At 47.1% G+C, this 25,316-nt stretch overlaps 8 protein-coding genes across 8 annotated transcripts; 2 read left to right on the top strand and 6 right to left on the bottom strand.

The window, feature by feature from the left end:
• Positions 1-2,270: 2,270 nt before the first annotated feature.
• ANOM_003535 (heme-dependent oxidative N-demethylase family protein) lies at positions 2,271-3,582 on the top strand (the record flags this gene model as incomplete). The annotated part of the gene is made up of 3 exons (XM_015548792.1): positions 2,271-2,803; positions 2,867-2,989; positions 3,042-3,582. The coding sequence occupies 3 exons, from the start codon at positions 2,271-2,273 to the stop codon at positions 3,451-3,453; spliced, it is 1,068 nt and encodes a 355-aa protein (XP_015409522.1). The 3' UTR covers positions 3,454-3,582.
• Positions 3,583-3,976: 394 nt separating this feature from the next.
• On the bottom strand, positions 3,977-5,288 carry ANOM_003536 (acyl-CoA thioesterase II; the record flags this gene model as incomplete). Its single annotated transcript, XM_015548793.1, has 4 exons — positions 3,977-4,024; positions 4,100-4,623; positions 4,691-5,120; positions 5,187-5,288. The coding sequence occupies 4 exons, from the start codon at positions 5,286-5,288 to the stop codon at positions 3,977-3,979; spliced, it is 1,104 nt and encodes a 367-aa protein (XP_015409520.1).
• A 796-nt stretch (positions 5,289-6,084) lies between these two features.
• ANOM_003537 (uncharacterized protein) lies at positions 6,085-6,915 on the bottom strand (the record flags this gene model as incomplete). Its single annotated transcript, XM_015548794.1, has 3 exons — positions 6,769-6,915; positions 6,537-6,707; positions 6,085-6,481 (listed from the first exon to the last, which is right to left on the bottom strand). Exons 1-3 carry the CDS (start codon positions 6,891-6,893, stop codon positions 6,085-6,087), a joined length of 693 nt encoding a protein of 230 aa, XP_015409509.1. The 5' UTR covers positions 6,894-6,915.
• An 891-nt stretch (positions 6,916-7,806) lies between these two features.
• On the bottom strand, positions 7,807-9,618 carry ANOM_003538 (MFS transporter; the record flags this gene model as incomplete). Its single annotated transcript, XM_015548795.1, has 5 exons — positions 7,807-8,429; positions 8,483-8,530; positions 8,629-9,004; positions 9,074-9,487; positions 9,553-9,618. 5 exons carry the CDS (start codon positions 9,616-9,618, stop codon positions 7,807-7,809), a joined length of 1,527 nt encoding a protein of 508 aa, XP_015409507.1.
• A 1,876-nt stretch (positions 9,619-11,494) lies between these two features.
• Positions 11,495-13,333, bottom strand: ANOM_003539 (alpha-amylase; the record flags this gene model as incomplete). Its single annotated transcript, XM_015548796.1, has 7 exons — positions 11,495-11,519; positions 11,591-11,843; positions 11,901-12,123; positions 12,175-12,195; positions 12,256-12,279; positions 12,334-12,923; positions 12,982-13,333. The coding sequence occupies 7 exons, from the start codon at positions 13,331-13,333 to the stop codon at positions 11,495-11,497; spliced, it is 1,488 nt and encodes a 495-aa protein (XP_015409508.1).
• Positions 13,334-14,671: 1,338 nt separating this feature from the next.
• ANOM_003540 (putative mitochondrial phosphate carrier protein (Mir1)) lies at positions 14,672-16,100 on the top strand (the record flags this gene model as incomplete). Its single annotated transcript, XM_015548797.1, has 3 exons — positions 14,672-14,938; positions 15,037-15,456; positions 15,513-16,100. Coding segments are annotated over 3 exons (1,041 nt in total), but the record flags the coding sequence as incomplete, so codon positions are not given.
• Positions 16,101-20,112: 4,012 nt separating this feature from the next.
• Positions 20,113-21,361, bottom strand: ANOM_003541 (glycosyltransferase family 32 protein; the record flags this gene model as incomplete). Its single annotated transcript, XM_015548798.1, has 2 exons — positions 20,113-20,972; positions 21,274-21,361. 2 exons carry the CDS (start codon positions 21,359-21,361, stop codon positions 20,113-20,115), a joined length of 948 nt encoding a protein of 315 aa, XP_015409529.1.
• A 1,759-nt stretch (positions 21,362-23,120) lies between these two features.
• Positions 23,121-25,076, bottom strand: ANOM_003542 (cytochrome P450; the record flags this gene model as incomplete). The annotated part of the gene is made up of 4 exons (XM_015548799.1): positions 23,121-23,654; positions 23,718-24,524; positions 24,591-24,625; positions 24,686-25,076. The coding sequence occupies 4 exons, from the start codon at positions 25,074-25,076 to the stop codon at positions 23,121-23,123; spliced, it is 1,767 nt and encodes a 588-aa protein (XP_015409528.1).
• Between the last annotated feature and the right edge of the window lie 240 nt (positions 25,077-25,316).

Consider the following 25,316-nt stretch of genomic DNA (forward strand, 5'->3'; position numbering starts at 1 on the left):
GGATATCGCCGAGGAGACTCGAGGAGAAGGGTCTCGACTGAGTTTACCAGGCCTGTCTAGACAAGTCCATCATTTATAATGGAGGAAAGCCGTTTGGTCGGTGGGTTGCGAATGCCCCATTGACAAGTGGATCATTGCTAGTTAAGAGTGATGCTTTCGTGCACGGTGAGTAAGACCACTATTTAGCCTTGGTATCTCTGCTTTTATGGGCTCAGTACAGTCAGACTAGGTAAGAGGGGCTCATAAGTAAGTCTTAGGTCGTGCCGTAGCTGCTCTGGCCATTGATTGCAGGTTGGTAGCCCGAGAAAAGCAATTATATCGACGTCATTAGTCAAACGTAGTTCAATCGGAGGGTTTGGATACTAGTCTGTGTGAATACGTTGTGAGCGAGGGTGTGAAAGGTTAAAAAAAAAGGATAAAAATAGGGAAAGAGGAAAAAAAAGAAAAAAGGTAGAAAAAGTAGGGAAGAAAGGGACAGCAAATGAGGCGTAAAATCTCGTCCGATCATGCCAGAAAAAGGAAAGATGCAGGAAAAAGCAAAAATCAAAGTAAAATGCGAGGGGAGAAAAGGCCACCTACATCGTCAAAATGGGAAGTGGGCAGCAGGAAAAAAAAGCGCATTCTTGGATGAGACACCGCTATACTAGGGGGCTGGCTAGTACACCATTGATTGTTGATTCTTACTAAAAACCAAGCAGGATTGCGGCAAGCGCGCTTTGCGCGAGATAAGGCGGTTGCAGCGCAAAACCCCAGATATCTTCAGTTTCGGGGAGGGTGGAGTCGCCCAACCAAACCGACTGTCTTAGAAACCCGAATTCTGGGCCCTTGGTGGTGGATCGTCAACTGAGTAAGTGCGCACTTCCATAGTATGGATGTGCATACATTCGTACCGAAGTAGATAAGTAGTTAGTTGAGGTTCCCCACTGGCTGGGGCGTACCTACAGTGCACCACCCTAGCATGTTTAGTCTTCCTATAGCTTCGCGGGGACCGAAAGACTGTAAGGACTTGTCCCTCATGGTACGTCAGTGTCGGCCCCGTACCTTCTCTTCTGATCCTAGTCTCGAGGGTAGTGCCACGGTCGCCCAGAGAAGATGGACCAGTCGTAGTACTCCGAATGACTAGCATGCCAGCACGTCAGTGAACATGATGTACAGTGGTACCTGGACTGGATTCCATCCACAGCCCGGTGACCTATGACAACAGGCGCTCTAGAACTGTGTGACCATCAACCACCAAATTGGGACTCGGCCCACGCATCGACGCATGCGCTGTGCCCCAGAAGCTCCCAGGCAATATTCATTCTGTCGTACAAGTGCGCTTGGTTAGCACGATGTATGGGTTTCTGCAATACCAGGCCAGTCACCACGCAAACGTGCCACCCTGCGCTATTTCTAATTAATTTTTGTAATCCCAGGTTGATGTCATGATGCCATTATTGGCATTCTGCATCTGCCTTTCGGAAATCAAGTCGAGTGTTGCTGGAGCGGAACTGCAGGAACTGTTAGGCAGTAGAGACAGTCCCTAAGTCAGGCTCTTGGTTTAGCTCACGAGGCCTTTCATTCTTATGCGCACGGACGGTAGACGCGTGAACTCCGGCTGACGAAGAGCAGAGATACCCTCAGCCCTTTCGATCGGACGGGCCATGAAGCTAGTCAGTTCGTACTTAGTTCGAGGAGGGGAGCATCCTGGTAATGCAATTGTACGGCCGATTCAAGGACTCCGAGTAGTGCCCCAGCTGCGGATCTTGAGGCGCTGTACTCCGTACATTGAGTCCATTTGCCTGGCCCTTCCCTGATCCACTTAGAGTTCACTTACCCTGACTTTCTCATCCACCCCCGTCCCAGGACCCACTGAAGCTCAATTGCTATGATAGCTGAGAAAGTCTACTAGATCATGTGGATGCTGTCAGTTCTTTTTTCTCTTTTCTTTTTTTTTTTGGAGCGGCGAATTGCGGCTTTTTGCGGGGAAGTCCAGGACGTATCAGAGTTCGACCCAGCTGCCTGAATCAGGAATGTAGAAGCCATTGTAGCCTTTGTAGGTAATCGTCTGACCCAGACGATCATCGTTTCTTAGGGTCCATGGACGAGATAAATTTCCAGCCATTGCCCTCTTCCGAAGAAGGTTTTGCCATGTTGACGTTAACAGTGATTCCTGGTCGTGGCGTTCGATGAGTGAGAGACAACCAAAAGTTCCTTAACATCATCCTTTCTTTCTTTTTTCCTTTTTCTTTCCTTTTCTTATATTGATTGGATTCCGGGTAAAAAAGGCGATGAATACCCTTTCATGCATTGGATTTTTATTTCTTTTTCTGTCCTTCATTGCTGTTAGATTCCGAAATTATTTTCCTTGGCTTCAGCCCAAACACCGTCCACAAGATGTTAGTTGCGAGGATCTTAAGCCCCCTCCCATCAAAGGGAGGGAGAGATATAGAGTTATGATGGATATCCGGAAACTGGATGCCCAAAACTGGCTTACCATCGACAAGAACTACATGGCGGAGCATCAGGTCCGGAGTCAATTGCTGCAACAAGAAAAGCAAAAGGTCCTACAATGCCTCCCAGAGTCATATGAAGCATGCCTTGAAGCGTTGGAGGAGGTGGTTGATTTCCTGTGTCAGCGGTTTCCAGACAAATTCGAACATAAGAGGTCCGGCGACGAGTCGACCGTTCACAACAAGGTGACCGGCGAAACGTTCGTTTTTGGGGGTCAAAACAAGCAGGTCGATCCGCTTGAGATAGCGGTGAGACTGACCATGGAAGACCTAAGCATCTTAATGAAGAATGCGGACGACGAGTACTACTTGTTAGTTTGAAGAGACCCTCCTTGGCCTACTTTCAGGGTAACGACAACTGACCAACAAGGCAGGGCCGCCAGTGCAAGCCTCTTTCCGGTGGGATGGACTGTTCAGGAACGAATTGGATGGACAATCTCGCGGCTTCATGAACCCGTGCCTCTGTGGCATCAGCAAGTCGCCGCTTCTGTTAGCAAGTGAGTGGATATGATGCTTTATAAAGAAGATGGGAAGCTGACTTCCAATAAGGTTCTTGAACCGCCTTACGCCATCTTCACCAATGGAACGGTCAAACTATTTTGTTGAAGTGAAGCGCTCTGATGAAGACTTGTTTGAGACCCTTTATCGTCCTACGACATTGTTTGAGGACAACCCCAACCCATCCCCTGAGGATATCGTCATCCGCCGTGAGCGACAGACCTTCCGTAGACTGCCTCGGACTGGAACACTTGTTTTCGGCGTCAAGACGTTCCTTACCACCTTGAATGAACTTCCAATGCAGGAACTGCGAAATCTGGCTAAAGAAATCAAAAGTTGGCCGGACTATGTCGGCGAATACAAAGGAAGGGAAGTTTGGGGGGCCAAGGCGTTGGAGTTCTGTGAGAAGCGAAGCCGAGAGGAAGAGAAGCTGAAGGAAGAGGTAGGAATGATGGAGGTGTAATTGGGAGGGTCACGACACTTGTAGCACTATTCTTTTCCTTTTCTTGCATCGGGGGCATTGTTTTGGGCTAAAACGGGTGGGTGGCACTCTGATCTTTTTTTTGCGAAAGCGTTCTCATTTTCCTTTCTTTTCTTTTCTTTTTTTTTTTGCATCAAATGCTGTCATGGTTGCTTCGTTTTTTCTTTTCCTTTTCTCTTCTCTTCTTCCTTTTGCCACCGTGATTTCATGATGGGCAGACGAGAATTGTTCAATCCATGTATGCTATAGCTGCAAGATATATATGAAAGAAGATCGATTTCAACACCTCAAAGATAAGCCGAAGTGATCAATTCAAACGTATGTACAAAGAATGATGTATACAAATGTAGACTGGGGGACAGGAAGCACCCGAAAGGATATATGTGATGAATGTCTATGCAATAATGTATTATAACCAAAAAGCAAACGGAAAAGTCTAGTTCAGAAATATGTATCGCCAACAAGATGAAAGGGTATTTGGTGTTGTTCAATGCAGTGCAGCGGTCTATATCTTTGACCGAGGCGGCTCATCTTGTTTTAACCTTACAACACCCTATACCGACCATGCATTAGTGAATCGCATTCGACAACAGACCGGGAATCAACAAACGAATGATAGGGAGCATACCTCTTGCGTGCAGGTGGCGATTAATGTTCCATCTTTAGACCAGATATTCTGGAGGACCAAACCCCTCCCCTCGCCAGCCCAAGGGCTCTCCATCTCCGTGACCATCCACTCGTCTGCGCGAAACGCCCAAGGATTGTGGAAGTAAATCGAATGATCAAGACTGACCATCATGCCGACCTCTTTATGGTTGTGTTTGTTCTTCGGGTCCTCGGCTTTGCTGAGGGCGCCCTCCAACCGACGGCGCAATTCAGCGGCTTCTTCGTCCTTCAACTCCTTAAACGCTCGTGAGATTTCGTCATCATCTAAGTCGGATGGGTTCTTGAGTGCGTTTAGGGCTGCCTTGAGTTCGGCGGGGGAGGCAAATCGAGGGATGTCATGGACGCGCGATACAGTTCCGACAAAATAACTATCGGTCACATAGGCGAGGGCGGAAAGATGGGCGTGGTGGCCGCCGGCCTCGGAGATGTTTCCTCGTGCGCGCATGCAGCGTCGGATTCGCTTCTCCTCCGGCTTTGACGAATCCCCTGGGCCCGTTAGCATGACTGGAACTTCATCCCACTTGTAGCATAGCACGCAGGTCATGATGCTTACGGTTCACAGTCCCGAGTTTGTGCGACTCGAATGGCCCGCCTCCAACGTTATAAAGCTTCCTCTGTGCATCCGCAGAAGAATCGTCTGGCAGCGTGACAACAGGCATTGACTTCGCATGCTCCAGCTTCTTCTTCCCACCACTGTTGGCCCTGCTGAAACTCAAGGTGGTGGTGAAAATCGGTCGACCGCGTTGCCTGGCTTGAACAGTGCGCGTGATGAAGCTCCTGCCATCGCGCACTCGCTCAACATGGTATAGAATGGGGATCTCGGAATCGCCTGCGAGGACGAAATAGCAGTGCATGCTGTGGACGGCGAAATCCGACGGAACCGTCCGCATCGCTGCGGCGAGTGACTGGGCGATTGCCGCACCACCGTAGATGCCCCGCGCGCCAGGTGGGTGCCAGAGAGGACGAGTATTGGTAAAGACATCCTGTCGATAGGAATAGAATGGTTAGAGACAGAGCAAGGTAGGTGGTGCGGATTTGGACACACGTACCGGACCAATATCTATCACAGGCGTTAACTCCAAGACATTTTCGATGGGGGCTTTGGAAGAATCTAGCGGGGGAGGTTCAAAGAGAGTCACCCTTTTCGCCATGACTGGGTTTAGATGATAACCGGATAGTTCTACAGAAGGAGATCAGATGAACAGTGAATAACGATGGAGGCAATGTATTGAATTCATGGGGGAGTGGGAAAAAGGTTGAGGGAGGACTTCTTGACTCCGTGGATGACGCGGGCAGGAGATTCCTAATCGGGTAACTACCGAGGCGTTCCTGTTTCAACTTCCATGGTTGCGTGCCGAATCTCCGTCGGCATTCTAAGCTATGAAGAACTACCAGTGAACCAACAACTTGGTTGCTCCCAACCCACCCAGTCTTGTTCTTCTCTTTTCTTCTATTCTTTTCTCATACCCTCGTCTACACGATCGAGAAGACTCGCTTCACAGAGCACTGACTTCTTTTTAATCTAGGGAATAGAGTAGACATACAGAGTTTCTGTATTGCTGTAAGCACGACTGCAGAAAGCATGTGATATCTGGATCAGGGTCGAAAGAAGGTATCAGATTATAGAAAGATCCTCGGTAGATCAGCATCAACGTTATTGGTTGGCCTTCGTCTTCCCAACACATTCGCAGCCCCCGTAGATTTTTCGAACTCTGTCTTGTCGGATACGGTGTGCTGCACTGCATGCCTACATTGGTGTGAAGTATCGTGTAAGCCATACTTGGTTAGTCTCTTATCCTTAGACGATCAGAGACTGGAGATGTGAAACCTGGTATGCGCTTGGTAGTGATGAACACGATCCGCTGACCAGTCAAGGAAGAGCCAGGATATTTCGGAGTATATTACCCCATCACCTCGCTTCATTTATATGCACGTAGGCTGACCAACTCAGCTATAATAATTGTTCTCGCGAGGAGGAGGCATGAAAGAATCCCATCCTTTCCCGGGATTGATGTGTTCCGGAACTTTAACCCTGAAAGTCTTTTGCATAACCTTGGAGCTCGATCGCTTTTTATCTTGATTTTCTTGAAGAAGCCGGAGGAGCTGTTGTCGCTGCATCTCCTCTTCCGTCAAAGGGATCATTGTACGGTCGGACTCGTCGACTCGAATATCATCGGCGATGCTTCTTCCATATGCCCATAATGCGCATAACGCGTAGACGACTGCGAATATAGAGGCAAGAACCATGCCCACTGTTGCCAATCGGCCGATGGGGAGTAACTTTCGACAGAAAATATGAAGAACGACATTCAACAGTCCGAGGAGGTTGGAGAATAGACAAGGTCTGCGTGGTGGTGAGATTGCAATCCAAGAAGGGGAAAAACACGTCGGGCATTTACAGGAAGACAGAATGAATCAAGTATGTACGCTTACGATACTGGGCGCCGATTAAGATGAGCGACAGAAGGTATGCATTTCCGATTAATGCCAATGCTGCTACAGCTGTGCCTGTCTTGTCTCCACGAGAATCATCCTTGGCGTCTTCAAATGCTAGAGGCATGACGAGAAACCTTTGCGATGGCATGTCCGTCATCAGATCGTGAATACATAGGAGGGCAGAAGAAAACATACCCCACCAGCGTCAAGTTCGACGATAAGCCCGCCAGGAATTTCCAAGTCGCTCGCACGTTTTCGTGATCGGTCGGCTGTTGCTCCTGAGACACAAGTCCAAGCTCCTGATATTGAGGCGAATCCATGTTTCGTCTCTTGCGAAATATACGAGATATGATCTAGTAATACTATACAGGCCCTGGAAGAGACCAATAGCTCACATAGGATATAGATAACAGAGGTGTCCTGCTGGTAGCAATAATCAATAGTATTAATATAAGTCAAGAATATATAACAATATTAGAACGACCGATTGAGGGAGATTAAAGCCGTAAGGGAAAGGCAAAATGCTGATAAACGAAGGACAGCAACCAGAATATCAAGAGGATAAGTGGTAGATAGGACAGTTTAACCGTACGATATCGGAGAAGAAGAAGGAAGAGAAGAAGAAAAAAGAAAGGAAAAAAGAGAGAGGCAGGGGGATTAAATGAAGCTGCAAGAAAACAAACGGTCTCCCTTTAGATTGTAAATCATCCGCGCCCGTGCTCTGGGATTGGCCCTTGAATCTGCAAGTAACAGGGGTGATTGGCTCTCTCCACTTAAGTTGCGATTCTTTGCACCTGAAAATCTCACTTGCAAGCGAGAAGTTCGTAAATCTGCACTGCTCAGCCACAGGTACATCAGCCTGCAGTGCGAAAGCCAACATTTGGACATTGATAAGCAGACAAAAATAGTAACTAACTTTGTCGACATCGCGAAGGAATGCCACAGTTCCCCTCTCCAATCCAAATTTCCCCACTCATCCCGAGACTAAGGATGAGCAAGGAGCATGTAAGTTCCATATCACTGCCACTTCTCCAATCCGTGCAAGAGAAGATCTAATCTGGAGATACTACCTATTCACATACATACCAGAATTCTCATGACCATGGGGGATTTGGAAGGAAAAAAAGCAGAGTAAGAAAAAGAATTAAGATGAATTTCTCGAATTTGATCAATTGGTTTTGTTTCTTTTATACACCATCAACTTGGGTGTCGCTCGAAGTCAGACGAGCGTAGCTACAACCGATCGCTCTGATTCTCCAGGTCCTTGGGCTCGACATGAATCGTGGAAACCTCACCCGACCTTCCCACGCTTCGATCCGTTGGTGGTCCCTGAGCATCGGTCTCCTTTAACCGCTTGAGCTCTTGACAGAACTTGCTGCTCTCTCGGATACGAGCTCCATAACGAATGAAGACAAATGGAATTACGGTGATTCCAAGGCTCAAAAAGCCAACAAGAGTGTATGCCCAATTTACCCCAAGGCGATCGAACATTGGCTTGGTCGCTAAAGGCAACATAGCCCCCAAAATACTCCGCGTACAAGCAGATGCGGACATAGCGCTAGCAGAGTAGGTCTCGTACGCGTCGGCCATATAGTTGGCCATGGCCATAAAATTCAACAGGTATCCCGCCCCGAACAGAATCCCCGATAATGCAGGAATCGACCAGTGAACGCTGGGAAAAGCTGTCCAGCCCATGAAGAAGATAGCTACAACGTATAATGGCCCTCCGAGGCAAGCAAGAGGAAGACGACGGTATTCTTCAATATGGGCCCATTTCACATTCCGGGCTTTTGCGCGGGATAAAAACTTGTCGTACCAGATGAATATCACGCAAGCAACTACAGCGCCGACACCGACTGCACTGGGGAATCAGTACTGTTCTCGGGATCTCAGGCTTCATGACACTCACTTGGGAGGAAGCAAAGTCCAGATTTAGCTGGGTCCATTCCGTAGATATCTGCATTCATTTCCAGGTTAGTGAGTTGTAGCTGGGAGAATCTGTCGGGGAATGGTCGCCATGAAGCAGGATGGGAAGCAGGCGGAAGTGTCACTAACCCTGGAAAACCAATGGATAGGCCTGAAAGTAGAGATAAAATATTGCGTAGGTAAGGGCGAGGTATAAACAGGAACAAGATACGATGGGCTCATAGAACAACATTCGCAACGGCCGTGCCAAATGGATAACGAGTGTTCGTTTAAGATCTCGACTACCGAGATCCAACGGCGATACTATATCTGGATTACCCGTCTCCTTCCGTAATCTCTTAGCTCTTTGTTGAAGGATTATAGGCGCGTATGTTTCAGGCATCACGAAAGCCATAGGTAGACTAATGGCTGCATACGCGAGACCAAACCAAAAACACGATCTCCAGCCGTAACTCACGAGGAAACCTGACGCTAGAGGCCCGAGGACGGGTCCAATAGTTGTAGCCTATGAAGGTTGGTTAATATCCCAACAAATACTACCAACAGTACTAGGTACTGAAGATAGGGTATTTACCGTCATGTAATACGCCATGAGTCGACCACGAGCCGTAGGATCTGCCTCTATATCGGCATAGATGCCGCCAACGATAGCGATAGGCGCAGAAGCAGCCATTCCATCGAGCAACCTGAGGGTAAGCAAAGATGGGTACGACTTTGCCAGGGCAGATGCCATCATGAAGACGGTATATAACAAGAAAGCTATCAATAACGGGTACCTTCGTCCCTTAGCCTCCGAAAAAGGGCCCCATAACAGAGGCCCTAGAATATAGCCGACGAGGAATACAGAAATCGGTAAGACGAGGATCTGCTGATTCGTCACGCTAAATTCCTGGGCGATTGCTTTTGTAGCTCCGCCTGTGACCGAGGAACCGACAGTGCTATTCATGACCTCATTTGCACCAGTAACAAGCACAAATATTTTCCAAAACTAGTCCATTAGTATGGAGATATTATGCTGTAGGAAGCTCTTGATTTCGGACAGTTCTACTGTACCTTTGACCAATTATTAGGGTGATCTGGATCGTGTGGTTCAAAGGCCACCACGGTTTTCGATTCCATATGACAGCAGCTCCAACGAGAAGATGTGCTTGATTGACTGTCGGAGGAATGGCAGTCATTGGCTTGATCGTTACTAGACAAGCTATATGGTTTTTCTGATGAGGTGATCGCTTCCTCTAGTTAACATGTTAGCTCAAGCGTAGGATCTGATGAACTTTCGGAAACAAACCGTTTATTATCTCTCTTGTAGGGCATGATTTCGCTGAAAGCGAGGAGTTTGGCATATTTTATATAGTGACCGTCGACTAACCTATGGATCTTACACCGTACCAGGACACCAAGGAGCTTTGAGAACTCATGCCTTAATAAATAACGGCTACCGTAGCCATTGATCCCAAAGGAGGCCATAAATAACAGACAGGAGTCGTCATCTATGTCAATCTCAACTATTCCAAATATACCCCTGTGATACCCTCTATTAGCACAGAGAGGCGAAGTGGATCATGATCTACTCGATGAATATGTGGATTTGTGTAAACATGTTGATCCCCCCACCAAGGAAGAGCGCTCGATCATTCTCGGATCAACGGTCGTGCAGTAACTAGACCGGAGCAGAGCATATGAGGCAAGGCATGATTCAGTCCTTCTGTTGCGCTTGGAACTAGTAGGCAGATCGGCGTGTTCCAAGTGATTCACCCTAAGCCCTACCAAGTCCTTAGAGTTGCGGTTCGTCATGGCAAGAACGGATCATCATTAACAAAGCTCTTTTACTGAAATCAAGCTTAACTCAGAAAAGCTTGTCTATGGCACCCATAGTCCGGACAGACAATCCGAGTTGCGGTGACTTGAACCTTGAAGTGGTATCTGAATACCTTGTTTCACATGATGACACAAGCCATATAGATTTAGCCGAACTTGAGAATGTTTAGGAACAGTTGCCAAGGTTGTTAGTTTGCGTGGAGCCCCTACCGTTAAACTTCGCAAATCCCTTGCATCGACATCTTTCCCTTCGGAAGCAGATCCGTCACAACGGACAGAACGCCGAAGACAAAGAATATCGAGCTTGCCCTTTGGGAAAGCTCCCACACTGAACTGAGAATGTCTGGCTCTTCATTTTCGAGACCTATATCATGCATGATCCGACACTTGGATCATTGCAGTTGAAGGGTTCTTGTGCGCGAGTAGTAGCTTCTTTGGAGACAATCTGGTGGACGGAGCCACGTCATGGCAAGCATTCCCGAATAACAAACTGATAACTCCTGACTTAAATAGTGGAGCATATCTACTTACCAGGAAGCTTGTAATGGCCAACCTCCCTGAATTTGCCAATGTAAACGGACACCAGAGGAGGTTTGGAATAATTGCACAAAAGAAGTTAAATAACAAGGCACTGCGGATATTTCCGCTTGTAGAACCTGCTAGAATTCCGTCTTTGAATTTGAGACAACAGGGAATCTTGTTTGGGGCACAGGAAGATAATGAGGATGTTGTGTGGAATCGTAAGCTGTACGCGTAAAATTGGATCTATCATCCACTATTCTGCGTTCAGATTATCACGCTAGTTCAGCTAAAATTATATAAAACAAGGGTAATGATTTGTACACCGTGGCAATTCTTGATATAAGCAAAGCATAACAGTGCTCATAGTAGTCGGTGATAACCCTAGAAACAAGGTGGGGAAAAAGATGGAAGCCTTTGTTATATCTGTAAGAAGCTAGCGATCAACGTTTTTTTCAAGTTAGAAACTGGCCTGATAACCATAATCGATGTACACTTAAAGTGCCCGTTTCAACCACTAGATGGGTATTCGAAAACTCTTAGTATATAGTATTTTGATAGATCAAGCTCAAGCTATTGAGTGGAAGGAAATGGTAACGCCGCCGGATAATAGGTCAAATACGCCTTGTCAGATATCTGTATGAGACAGACAGGCCGGTCAATCCTCGTAAATCCCTCCCTCACTATCGATAGGTTAGCTCAAAGAAACGTATGTTGAGAAAACATATGAGGGAACGGATGAAATGGCGCTCACAAAGGCTCCTGAAGACTTTCTCTCCCTTCTGCGGCCGAGTTGACCCAGACACTAACCTGCATTTCATAAACAGGAAATATCCCGTACCCTTTCTTATCAATGATAACTGTCCTTGGATGCCACCCCAAAATGTCTGTCCATTGTTCCTTGGCATGGTTCCGCCCGACGTACATACGTTTCTGAGACGCACCCGCGTTGCTCATGATGCACGCTAGACCAGACGGGTGATACAAATTGCCATAACGGACGAATCCTACTATTTGTTAGGCGGTAATGACCAAGCACCTCGAATACTGCTAGGGATGCACACCGATGCAATTGGCCTGATCAAAATAGTCGCATTGTTCGCCGTAAGCGTAAAGCTTGCGAGCACGTGCAAGAACTGGAAGCTTTCCACCACAGGATGGAGTCATGGGATTTTTGACACCGCATCTGATACCGTAGAGATCTCCATAAAATATACATGGTTGTCCCTTGTCTCGGAGTAGAATCAAAGCATAGGCGAGGGGCATGAAGAATGATGCAATCGGAGCCTGGGTAGCTTATTAGTTGTTTTCAGGATCAAAAAGGGCCATGTGTCCTACCTCTAGGGACTGTCCTGGTTGCTGTAGGATGATCTATTAACACCTCCATGGATGCTGGTCCACGACAGGTCTCTCTCTTACCGTATCATGATTCATAACTAGTGTCTACTCATGCGGTAAGCATAGTGTAAACGAAGGATAAAACCAGAGGGGTCTTACAATTGCGTGTGCTGGCTTGGTCTCTACAAGCGTATCATTGAAAATCTTGCGAAGATCTGCTCCCCCCGTGCGCGAGAACCTCGAGAAGCGCCCCACCAAGGGAGCATCGAACAGAGACAGCTGATGATCCATTTTCTGCAGATAATGCATAAGAACCCTGGCATCGCCGCTCCAGTACTCTGCAACGAAGGAAAACTGCGGCCCGACGGTTGCTCGAACGTGATTGACAAACTTCTTCTGGAAATCAGCTGAGTAGTGTTTGCTTGCATCTAACCTCATGCCGCAGAGAGACAACTGGCTTCCTATCCATTCTCCCCATCGGAGAACGTCCTTCTGAACTTCTAGGTTGGAATAATCTAGGTCAGCGAACATAAGATAGTCATAGTTTCCCTTCTCGTGCGCCACGTCATCAGACCATCTTTTGCTAGCGACTTTGTATATCGCATTTTTCTTCCGAGCTTCATCCCAGTCAACGCCGCTGAAATGATGCCAACTATATTTCATGGGACTATATATGCCGCCACGGCCCGCGAAGCTGAATCCAACCCAGCCCTCAATCTCCTTTACAGCGGAGATTTCAACACTGCGGTCTTTTGTACCAGCCAAGAGCATTAGTTAGCCTAATGACACCACGAATAGAGGCCATACCTTTTGGATCCACTTTTACAGCCGGAAATCGTTCGGTGTAATCTGCACCAGCTTTGTGATTAAGGACCGCATCCCAGTAAATGCCAATACCGAGATTCCGCGCAGAAGAAGCTAGAGATTGGAGTTCTGCTTTGCTACCCCATTTTGTAGATCGTGATCCCTTCTGGTCAAATTCCCCTAGGTCGTATAGATCATAGATGTCATAGCCATTACCGGAAGGGGTCATTGCTTTACATCCCGGAGGAATCCAAATACTATCGACACCGATAGATTTCAGACTCATTAGTGAGCGTTGAAGACGTTTCCAGTGCCCTTGGTCATCCGGAACGTGCCATTCGAAACCCTGTAGCATGAGCGAATTATCAGGGGTATCCCATGATGGGAGTTTAGCTAGATGCTGTGCCTCTTCTATGCATAATCGCGTATTCAGTATCCACAGAGTGGCAGCTTATCTATAGAGAGGCAAGAGAACTGACTTTCAATCCTCTTCCATTTTCTTCTTTCATCCCTTGCTTTGGGATCACACCAGGACGGGATGGGTAACATTGATGGCTTGGATAGAAAGAAAGTCGCCGCGAGAGACTACGAACTAAAGCTGATGGAAAAGTCCAACAAGTGAAAACTCATTTTCTGACAGGTACCAAATATAGAAGAGGCGCGTCATCATGCACCGTTCTATTCAATAGACGTATCAACTGTTTCGGTACCCAAGCAGTCGGTGTGGAACACGGGCCAGATACTGGATGACTTTGAAAAATATGATAAAACCGCTGTCAGGTGTTTAGTGGATACAAATCAGAGCAAGCAAACAGGCACCCTCGATTCGAGTTGAAGATTAGGTGGTGATTGAGCTTTTGCGTGGTTGACCGCCATGGGTGATCAGAATTGTTTATAATTGACTTGTTCATCACGGTGCCAGCAGCAAAGTGTTGTAGTCCCCTCCACAATGAACGAATTAGAAACTCGACTGTAGTTGTGAGATCCTTTGTTTTTTCTTTCTCCTTTTCCTGGGTAACCTTGGGTGGATTGGAAGTCAACCTTGGAAGTTGTGAAAGAAACCCAAGAGATATTGCACCAATTAAAGATTGTACAATCACCCGGCGGCTGCCTCAGGTATCCATAAGGGATGTCACGGGTGGGGATCCGAGGGAATGACATATCAAACCGGGAACAGCTGAATGGCCAAGAGATATTAAGTAAAGTATTAAGTAAAGCCCGACAAAAAGTTGTAACAGTTATTGAAATGATAGGACACTGTGACGCAGTGCATTCTTTGCCCTAAGATTACTGACGGTCATGGAAATGCTCCGGTAATTCTATTGGCATAGTAGGTAGGCGTTCCTGTTCATCGGGCGGTCATGAATGCCTGAGGCGACCAATTGCCAGTACTATCAAACCTGGATGATAACATGGGCCACGTAGCTTTTTCCTGGTTTTTATCCCTTTCGTCGACTGTAAGTAATTGAAGAAAAATGAAACGAAGAAGACTGGTAGTCAGAGGAACTATATAAATAGTCCTGTAAAAGCAACCATAAGAATTCAAGAGGTAGATATCTATCTCTCTGCTGTTGACCGGGCGATCGGATTTAACGGTGGCAAGTCATCGTGCCTCCGACCCTCACCCGCATTGGCCGCGAAAAGTTTTCGGGTTGCGACTAGTGCCGACCGCCATCCCTTTCAAATCCTCTCCTCCCGGATTCAATTTCTTTCCATCTCAATCCCTGAGCTTCAATTGCTTGACATTTCCACCCTCCATCTCCCCACTCTTCTCTTCCCTTTTCCTTTTTGTGTTTAGAGCAGAGTACGACTCTCCATATAATATAATGTCCTCTAAAGCCGAAACCCCCGCTCCCGCTGCTCCTCAGCAGCTCAGCGGCCTTGCTCTCTACTCCAGATTCGCCTTCGCTGGTGCTGTCTGCTGTTCCGTCACCCACGGAGCTCTTACTCCTGTCGATGTGTAAGTCCAATTGGGTCGCCATAATTGCATTGAATGCGCCTTGTTCCGGCATTCCCGCTTGTACTGTCCGTACTGATATTTCCTTTCCTGCTGTGCAGCGTCAAGACCAGAATCCAGCTTGACCCCGTCACCTACAACCGTGGTATGATCGGTGGTTTCCGTCAGGTTATTGCCAACGAGGGTGCTGGCGCTCTCCTCACTGGTTTCGGTCCTACCGCCGCCGGTTACTTCCTTCAGGGTGCTTTCAAGTTCGGTGGTTATGAGTTCTTCAAGCAGCAGTGGATCAACCAGCTCGGTTACGAGACTGCCTCCAACAACCGTACCGCTGTCTACCTTGCCTCTTCCGCCACCGCCGAGTTCTTTGCCGATATCGCTCTTTGCCCTCTTGAAGCCACCCGTATCCGTCTCGTCTCCCAGCCTACTTTCGCTACCGGTCTCCTGAGCGGTTTCGGTAAGATCCTCAAGAACGAGGGTGTCGGCGCTTTCTACTCTGGATTCGGACCTATTCTCTTCAAGCAGTAAGTTTGCACTAGTCTAGTCAAATTTGGGCAACCAAGTCTAATCGAAATTCCAGGGTTCCCTACACCATGGCCAAGTTCGTCGTTTTCGAGAAGGCTTCTGAGGCTATCTACCGCAACTTTGACAAGGAGACCCTCACCGATGGTGCTAAGACTGCTATCAACCTTGGCTCTGGTCTCATTGCTGGTTTCGCTGCCGCTCTCGTCTCCCAGCCCGCCGATACTATGCTGAGCAAGATCAACAAGACCCCCGGCGAGCCTGGTGAGGGTACCGTCTCTCGTCTCATCAAGATCGGTAAGGAGCTTGGTTTCCGTGGCTCCTACGCCGGTATTGGTGCCCGTCTGTTCATGGTTGGTACCTTGACTGCTGGTCAGTTCGCCATCTACGGTGACATCAAGCGTCTCTTGGGTGCCACTGGTGGTGTTGAGATCGGCAAATAGATTATTACCACATGACTAGTTTGGTGTACTATATGCTACTAGATTTGCGTTAAAATATTTGTCCGCAATAGATTTCCCTTCGCGATTTCTTTCTCTGTGATTGCAATTGCAACGATATCCACAACAAACCGGTACTGGCTAAACATGCTATGGGCATGCTGTAATGCTTTATTTTCCGTTCATGAACGTTCGGTTAGTGTAATAGTATTATTAGTAGGGTAATTTCAGGATGGAGAAGGAACCTCATTTGAACGAGGTTTCTGTTGAGGTGACTAAAAGCCCTTGCAATTTCAAGCGACAGAAAGCATCTCGAATATATATGGGCACTCTCTTCTCTCCCACGCGGCCTACCGAAGGGAATATTCGACATGTATGATTGTTTAGTCAAGAGAGACCCAGCCAGGAAAAAACGTATATACCCTGATAGATTAATAGAGTACGATATCTAAACAAGGAACAACCACTCATGATTTGGTTCAGGCTGCAAGGTATACAACAGATAGATACAAATTGGCTTCAGATAACACAACATTACATAAAAGATATGTTAGGTACACCCTTTGGGCTTTGTGGCCACCCAGTAGATAACAAAGTAGTGTTGAGCCTTCCCCCAGAAAATTTTCTTCTGCGACACGCCTACAGATAAGACTTTGTCGGCTCTCTGTCCAAATAGCGTGTACCAAGTGTCTATAGACTGTTATAAAAATGGTCAGGGAGGATTGCGATGCGTATGAGAGGAATGGCGCACGGAAGATAACCGAAGGACACATTTCCCGATGGCCTCATATGTGCACGCTCAACCACCTGCCTGTCAATGGTGACGGCACTCATTCTCCATACAGCGCTTAATCTGAGATAGCTCTCTGGGTCTAATCTAATCCTCAATGTGTTTTGTGCTGCAGCCGAGGCCCTATAGTGTTGAATGAAACGGATAGGAGGGTACTGCAGCTTCATAACTCGAAAGGATTGGCCATTAGCATAATAGTTCTCTGCCATTTCCATTGCTGGCGGAGGTTGCGGCCAAGTCATGTAATGGCCTAGCAGAACACCCTTATATTCGTGGGCAGGAATGTCAGTCCAGATTCCCATCATCGTCTCCGGCGACGTACGATGGACTGAAGACTAGCCAGTAGCTATGGCCACCGTTCTATGTACGTGATGCTCAGATAAAACCAGCATAGAGGCCAAGTCAAGAGGCTTTTTCTATAGTTTTTCGGTTCATATCAGCCGTCATGGCGTGGGATTCACCGGCTCGATATCGAACAATCTGCTCATCGAGGATATCCCGAAGTATCGATATGCTTAATGCTGACCGTTTGGGGTTTCGTGTCGCTGTGAGTTGGTGCCGAAGGTGGGTGGTAGGTTTGCGTCGAAGGGAGTAGATGGAGGACAGAAGGGTGGCGATAGGACTACTATCTCAATGACTGGGGAAAGGAGCGAGGTATGTATGTAGATGCGAATGATTCTCATTAATATACACCGTATAGAGTTAGATACAGATGTGGTAGTATGAAGTTGTGCTCTGTCATACCTAGTTAGGCATTGCTTCCATATTCAAAATTCTCTGGTATTCCCCGAAAACCCAACCACTATTATGAGGATTAGAGCAATCGTAAAATAGATTACAAGATGTGTAAGGTAGGCCGTCAAGACACAAGAGGGCGAGGAATCGCAGGTTTCCATAAGCATGAGGCTGAGTCTTCAAGGAACTCCAAGGGAGACGTATGAACGAGGCGAAAAAGACAGAAATTTTTTTCCCACATGCTAATAGCAGGGACATCAGCCCAGAGGGCACAGAACAGAAGATCTCTGAAACCAATGAGCCATCCAGCTCTAGTCTCCCACATTCGCGGCAAGTCAGAAATTTCTGCTGCTTCCTAAACAACAAACTCTGTCAGTGTATTGCCAAGGGTGTCCATGGGGGAGCTAAATCCAGGGTTGCATATGTTCTCCGTAGTGGCTGCCAGATGGCGAGCCTCTATTGGAGAGTGATATGGCTGCTCTCGAGTACATGGGGGAAAGGAGCTGACCGAAGCAAGCTCATACCGTGTCTTCTTCGCCCCGCACTGTGCCTGCTCACTTTACCCTGCTTAACAGCGTATGCATCTTGAGGATAATAGTAGTACAGCTTTGCAAATGGCATGAGGTAATGGAGTGCCACTTGAGATTACAACTACAGAGCATGAAAGATGTATAAAGGTATGGTGTGCCCTAAGGAGCTCTCAACATCAGGATAAGAGTGTGATTGCGGTCTCAGGGAGTACTGTGACTAGCATTTACATAACCCAAAGAGTAATTTGAAATATAACCAACCTTGGAATGGGAGAAAAACGGAGTGCCTCCGGACACGGTGCCCCATCGAATTGATTGTGTGGATCAAACCACAGCCCTTCCGAAAAAAATCCACCCGATTCCTTCTCTGGTCACACCACCGTCAATAAGTCCAGGAGATCTGCAAAGAGCAGATGATGGCGTGGGTCGTTCTGTACGATAGATGGAGTACGAGTGGATAATTGTCGTATTGAGCGGGATATTACTCTTGATAAGGTGCAATTTGCAATGGTTACCTTACCCGGAAAAGATATTGGTTATAGGAGCGATATACCAGGCATCTCGACGATGTCGTGGTGGCAGAGTGGCTATACCTAGACGCATAATGTCCAAGAAAATGGGTCTTCAGTCATATTCTTGTAGTGAATCTACTAGTACTTCCTAACCTTGTAGACTTTATGTTTATGCAGGGGAATCCTTGGACTCTCATGTTCTATGCCATAAGGGAAGATAGTACATAGCTCCACTACCAGAATATACCATATGAGGTAAGAGAGTATAGTCGGTGGACACCTGAACTACATAGAGCCCCGGAGAAGTGAAACATGCATCCTAGACAGGGACAAGGCAGTCTGGAGAGTTACATCAGAAATGAGGAGGCGGGGACGCCACGATACATGAGCCGTGGACAGAGTAAGAGCGAGCAACCTCCGATATTAATGATTAGGGTCCGTCAAGGCAGAATCGATGGGCCCCTTTGAAAGCTTGGCAGGATTATCGATTTGCCCTAACGAGGTCGCTTTCTCTCTGTTGTCGGTGGCATGTCCGAACTATCGTTCGACTTCCCTTGGGTTAGGTAGGACCTCAGTGTACCTCGCTCCAGAAAGAAGCATATGGAGTCTTAGCACGCCATAATAGATCGACTCAACTACTCGTAATATCCATGTTCTATACCTTGTGATGAGTGGAAGAACCAGCATATCCCCAAGCAAAATGCAGGTCGACCGGCAGTTGATACCCGCACAAGCACTAGATAATCCAACTATTGAACCCTTGGCTTGGTACTACGGAGTACGTCTTTAGACGCAGAGTAACCTATTGGTAACCTTGAGATATAGCTTACTCAACATATACCTCGCTTGAAACATACTGTTCCCCCATTCAGCAATACAAATGCCAGTATGATAAAGTTTGAGATTCAGAGATCAGCGTTATACTCTGTAAGAACCTCACTGGGAACTCCTCCAACGCAGCAAGCATTGATTTGGCCATGTTTCAGCCCCTGAAAAGCCGATAGTTGTGGCCAAGACCAAGAGGCGCAGCATGTTTTACCCTCCGCACCGCGGCACTGCCTCGCTGGAGTGGATGCTTCGGTCAACCTACAAGGGCTGATGGTTTAGGGCCCCAACCCAACGGTTCTAGGGTTCGATACCCGCAACACCCCCACAAGGGTCCCAATCAATAAGGCTTTAGGGTCACTGTTTCTAGTGGGATTTGCTCTTGTTGGTAGCTCTACCTCAGATGTCGAAAAATTACTAAGCGGAAGAGTTTCATCGGTTTTTATGGGGCAAACGGAAGTTCAAGGTACCAAGCCACCAAATAGAAGCTTGTAACGGCCTGGACTGTCTTAGGGTGTTGCTCATACACGTTGCACCTAGGCATTATCCTCCCTCCCCTATCTTCTTGTTGGTGCTGTAGGGCCTAATCTTCGCTTCTTTAAAGATAGTGTTCCATTGTGTAAAGAATTTATTGTAGATCGCCGGGTATCTAATTCTAGAATATATATTCAACATAATAGAAGCTTCTCGCTGTATATTGCGCGGCAAAGGAGAGTATGAATCAAGGCAGTATGGAGTGAAGGAAAGCAAGGAAGACAGCAGAAAGAACGAACGAACGAACACAGCACCCACATTCCATTGAGCTGGTGAGAAAACAAATGAATCATCACAAAAGGCCTGCTTCCTCATCCCGCCTATCTAATATCAAGGTATATCTCGACCGTCTTCTCACCCGTAGGATATAAAACGTCAACACCAGCACGCCAATTGCAACTGCTCCAAGACAAATCTCACGCCAGTGTTTGTAGATGTAACTAACTATCGCTACATCGTTTCCATGCCAGGTGGATCCTGGGGCGTGTCCAAAGAATGAGTACGCAGTGGTGTCGTACATCATAGAAGGAAGTATAGCAACGCCATGTGGCATGGTAATTTCCTCGCCCGGGCCATTTTGCACTTTTCGAAACCACTCTGTCAAGAGGCTGCTGAGATACATCGGCCCCGTCGTAAAAAACACAGTGATATACTTGGAAAGGTAGAAGCCGTCGTGATCATGCAGAGCCAGGGCAACTTTGGTGATGAATGGATGTCCTGGGGTACTCGCCATCAGGTCGTTACTGACACCGTAGGGTTGGGTCTTGGGCATCCAGGCAGAGAAGTCCAGCAGCGGGTCCAACGGTCGGCGACAAGCTATGTCCATATCGATATACACGCCCCCATAATGCCACAGTAGAAAATAACGGATGGCATCAGCGCGTTGAATGTTGTATGGGTAGGCATCGTAGGTGGGAAGGAACCAGTCAAAATGGGTTTCGATGAACTGACGAGAGGACTCGTCGGTCCAGAAGTATTGCTTGTAGGTGGGATTCAACGTGCGACATGACTCGTAGGTACCTTTCCAATGAGAGGGTATATCTTCTGTCTTGTATGTTCGGTGGATGATTCGTGGGATGGAGGCAGGAGGAGTTTTGTTGTCTGCAGCATTGAATTGGATCGGTTGACCAAGATGGATAGACTCATTGAGCGCTGTAACATAGGCAGGAGAAAAATTGTTTAGCGAAAGTGAATGGGCTCTAAGGCTGTCAGAGAACTCAATGAACGATTGTGTAAGAGATACTAAAAGAAAGACTAGGGAGACAGTAAAGAATGAAAAGAGAGGGTGAAGCCATAGAACATTCCAAAGGGTAATGAGGGAACTCCAAACCCTGCGTAGAAGCCACCACAGCGATTCCATGGTAAGGTCAATCTTCTTTGGCCTTCCCTCTTGACTATTCCCCGTGTCTACGATGAAAAGATCAAGTATCCTCTTTACATATATTAGGCTTACTCCTATCGTGGGCCAAGTGCAAGATGGCTGAAGGGACTGGTCCACTTAGATCCGCTGCGGGTGTTGGCTTGGATATTTGCCCGTTCATGCTAAGTTGTTTCAAGATACCCAACCAAAAATGTTCCACCTCTCTGTATTGACTAAACTCAGACATATGGCGGGGCTATGCCAGGTCAATTACATCAAACGGTACGCGATAGGCATCGCCACCCATAGTCAACATGGCTCTACCCTTTGTTTCGGGACAGAGTGTGTCGCTTGAAGGAATGTATATTCCGGACTTCAATGTTTTACTGAGCTCCTAAATGGGTGGTGTGGCATTATAGTCTATAAGAGAGCGTCTGCAGGTTATCGAAATGAGAGGGCTGAAGGTAGAACTGAGAGTGAAAATTTTGATGGACGGGCTCAGTCCCCCTGCATGACCGACGCTACTCGCTACACGAGGGAGGCTACTGTAACTCAAGTGCTTGGCGGATTGAGATGCTAGTCCATTGAATACCGTACTATAATAGACGCATCCTCTACTAGATTAGCCAACTATCTAGCTGCTCATATGCTTGGCCCTAAACGGTTGAAAGTGCAGCGTCTATGTTGTGTAAAGTTCGGCATCAGGTATAATCAGTGCCACAGACGTCACTTATATCAATGGTAGTATGTTGGAACAAAGTATGATAGGCCATTTGGGAAGAGAAAATATTCTAGTACGAAAGCACACCGCGCTGGCTAGTGTGGAAAGCGGAGGAAAATGGTGGATCTCCACCAGGTCGATGTTGCTACTGCTGTGTATATATCCATTTGAAGAGCGAAGTTACTCCGAGAATGACAACTTGTTGAGGGCAGATAAGCTTGCTGTAATCGTCCACATTACTGAAGCTGTTCGTTTTTTATGATGGAATGACCATGAGACAGATATAAGTAACCTGTGCATGCATACATCCTCTAAAAGATGAGCTCAGCATGCTCTATTATGCTCCGAATTTATGGTTCATCAACAACATCCATTTCTTATCTAGTAGACTCTCTAAGAAGAGGTGCCATCACCGTTGTATCTGTGACAAGGCTGGAGAGCTTGGTCTCAACTGACCGCGATGGCCCGGAGCAGTGAAGGGGCTCTGTTAGTGGCATCGGCCATCTTCCGAGTCATGGTTCGTCCTGACCAAAAGCTGCACCACTGTTAGAACTGGCATTTATCCAATAATTGGTAATTTGAAGCAATCGGCCAGATGATGCCTTGCTGCGCCTCGTCAACCCCTGATTTAGGGCTGCGGGAGATGCTTGGCGACGTTTGCTAACACCACTCACGGCTTTGGATTCAATTTATCATAATCCACCTTAACCACAATCCTCCCCACTACTAACCATGGGACTTGACGTAGAACATGGGTTAGGCCAAGAAGACCATAGCATGCCCTATCATACTGTTCGCGCCCTCGTTTGCTATCCGTCCAAATGCCTCTCGTATGTCTTGCTATGTGCAGTTACTCGATCCTTTCTCCCGAATTATATACGAAAGCGTCGCGGTTACGTCGCTTCCATTGATCACAGAGATTATTTACTGGTGGCTATTACGACAAGGTATACGGCGGACAATAAGTAGAGGCTTAATTCTGCTGTACTATTGTTGCAAAATGTTTCCTTCAGAGACATCAACAACAACATCTCATACCAGAAGAAGCTAAAAAAAGAACAAAAAAAAAAACAAAAAAAAAAAAAAAAAAAACCCAAAGAAAGGATGGCTGTGATTGACGGTATGAAAATGACCCAAATGTGACACCTAAAGCACTCATGGCACTTCCTCTGTCCATTCGAACTACGACTAAGCTATATGACTCTCAAGCCTTGCTAACTCACCGTTTCTGGAACAGCAGCGGTACTTCATCACGCATTGACAATGTGATAAACGAAGTACTTTCCTGTAAAACTTTCTCTGCCCTTCGACGCATATCGTCCTCGGTCTTACACTCACTGGATTTCGCCAACACAACATGATACTCACGGAAGATAATAGCCACGGCAACTACAAACTCGACCTGAGCGAATTTCTTGCCAAGACACACCCGGAAGCCGTCGCTGAAGGGAATATATGACCCTCGGACTGGTTTATGGATTGTGTCATATTCTAACCCAGGTCCAGACAGACCCACTCCCTCGTTCTTCGCAAGGAAGCTCTCCGTGTTCTGCTTATCCCATCTCTTGGGATCGTACACAGCTGCATCTGGCCCCCAGTACTCTTCGGAGTAATGAAGCCCACTAGCATTGACGCTGATATAAACATGCGGCGGAAGGAGATAAGACTGGTTCTGATACGTGATATCGACTGCGGAGTCTCCTGTCCATCTGGGAATGGTTGTCACTGGAGGATACATCCGAAGTGTTTCAAGCTGATGGACTCAGTGATCATTCTCGGAACAATGACAATCACAAAGGTGGGCTATGTCACATACCATTACACATAAAGGGCTAACGAGCTTTGGGTAAACCCGTCTGTAATCCCACTCGACAGGGTTATGAGGCTCGTCACATGTTGCTTCTCGAATCCCCTCGTACAAATACTCCTGTGCATCTTGATTGAGAGCAAGGAGCACAAGAGCAAACCGAAGAGCAACAGCAGTGGTTTCATGCCCAGCGATTGTGAATACGAACAGGTTCCCAAGTATCTCATCATCCGTAAGATCAGGGTCGAGTCCTTGGCCTTTATTTCTCTGCTGTTTAGATCTGACTAAACCATCAATCAAATTCTGTGTTAGGCTTTCCTTTGTCTCAGCCATCGATACTAAAGCCCGTAGATACCTGCCTATATCGTCGAACGCATCAAAGTCTTTCTTGAAGAATGGCAGTATGGACCGTGGGATACATTTGGGAAGGCCATTGGCTATAAATATCGAGGTCACGTGCTTATTCAAATACTCCATCGCAGAGCGGAATGTGAAGTGATAGCCTGGAGAAGGTGATATGGCGTCTTTGAATAAGCCTTCAGCACTGTCAGTCGAATTTTCAAGGATGGGTTTGAACGGAAGCTTCACTCCGTATCCAACACTGCAGATAATATTGAGAGTGAATTTTAAGATGTCCTCTCTAGCGTCTGTCAGAATAAACTCGGATTGTAAAGAGCTTCGAGTGTGCTCATCCTTCCAATATTGCACCATTTCGTCCGTCTGGCGGATTGTTTCCTCCCAAACCAGGGCGCTAGTTCTCTCATTAAACGCTGCCGCTGTATGCCGACGCAGATGTGCCCATTGAGAGCCTTCGGACTATGATTTATTAGCTGAGCTTTTGAGCACTCGATGTAAATGCACATAATGTAGTGGACACCTTACTGTGACAATATTGGGACCATATATGTCCAGAGCCCCTATGATGTGGCTATTCATTAGTTTTACAGCAACACGTGAGCCATGCCAACATGATTTACCATATTGTTTGTGGGGTTTTGGGAAACCCTGACGAGACATGCAGATCTGAGAGGCCACTGAGGCGTCGCCCACCATGCAAGTTGAGACGGCTGGTGTAATAAGCATATAAACTCCCCCATGCCTCTTGTGGAGGCGGTCCTTTGTCATCCAGCGGGTTTTGAAGCCGCTATCATAGATATAATCGGCCAACTTGGGTGGGAGCCACGTGTTGATCACATATGGAACGATTCGAGTCTCGAAGAGAGATAGGAAGAATAGATTATGCGACGAGATAGGAAATGAGACGTATGGCAATCCAATCTTCCGCGCACGGTTCCTGTGTTGAATGAGACAGAGACCTAGGTAGGCAGTATAGCTGATGAATAAAGAAAAAATGATGATTCCAATCATGCTTCTGCAGTTTGTTAGTAGTTGTAGCTGACAAGGTGGATATCGTCTCGGTCCCTTAGTATAGACAAGGAATCAAAGCGACTGCCTATGCCGTTCTTATTAGGACACTGTCACATTCTGCTTCAAAGTACCGTGACCTATGTACTACTAGTACTACTACGACTGTTTCATTCCAGTACCGCCACAGACGTCAATGTGATTGGTGTTACGGAGTCCTCCGTAGGAGGGACTCCTCTTTTC

The sequence above is a fragment of the Aspergillus nomiae genome (assembly GCF_001204775.2).
Source record: "Aspergillus nomiae NRRL 13137 chromosome Unknown contig00049, whole genome shotgun sequence".
NCBI lineage: Eukaryota > Fungi > Ascomycota > Eurotiomycetes > Eurotiales > Aspergillaceae > Aspergillus > Aspergillus nomiae.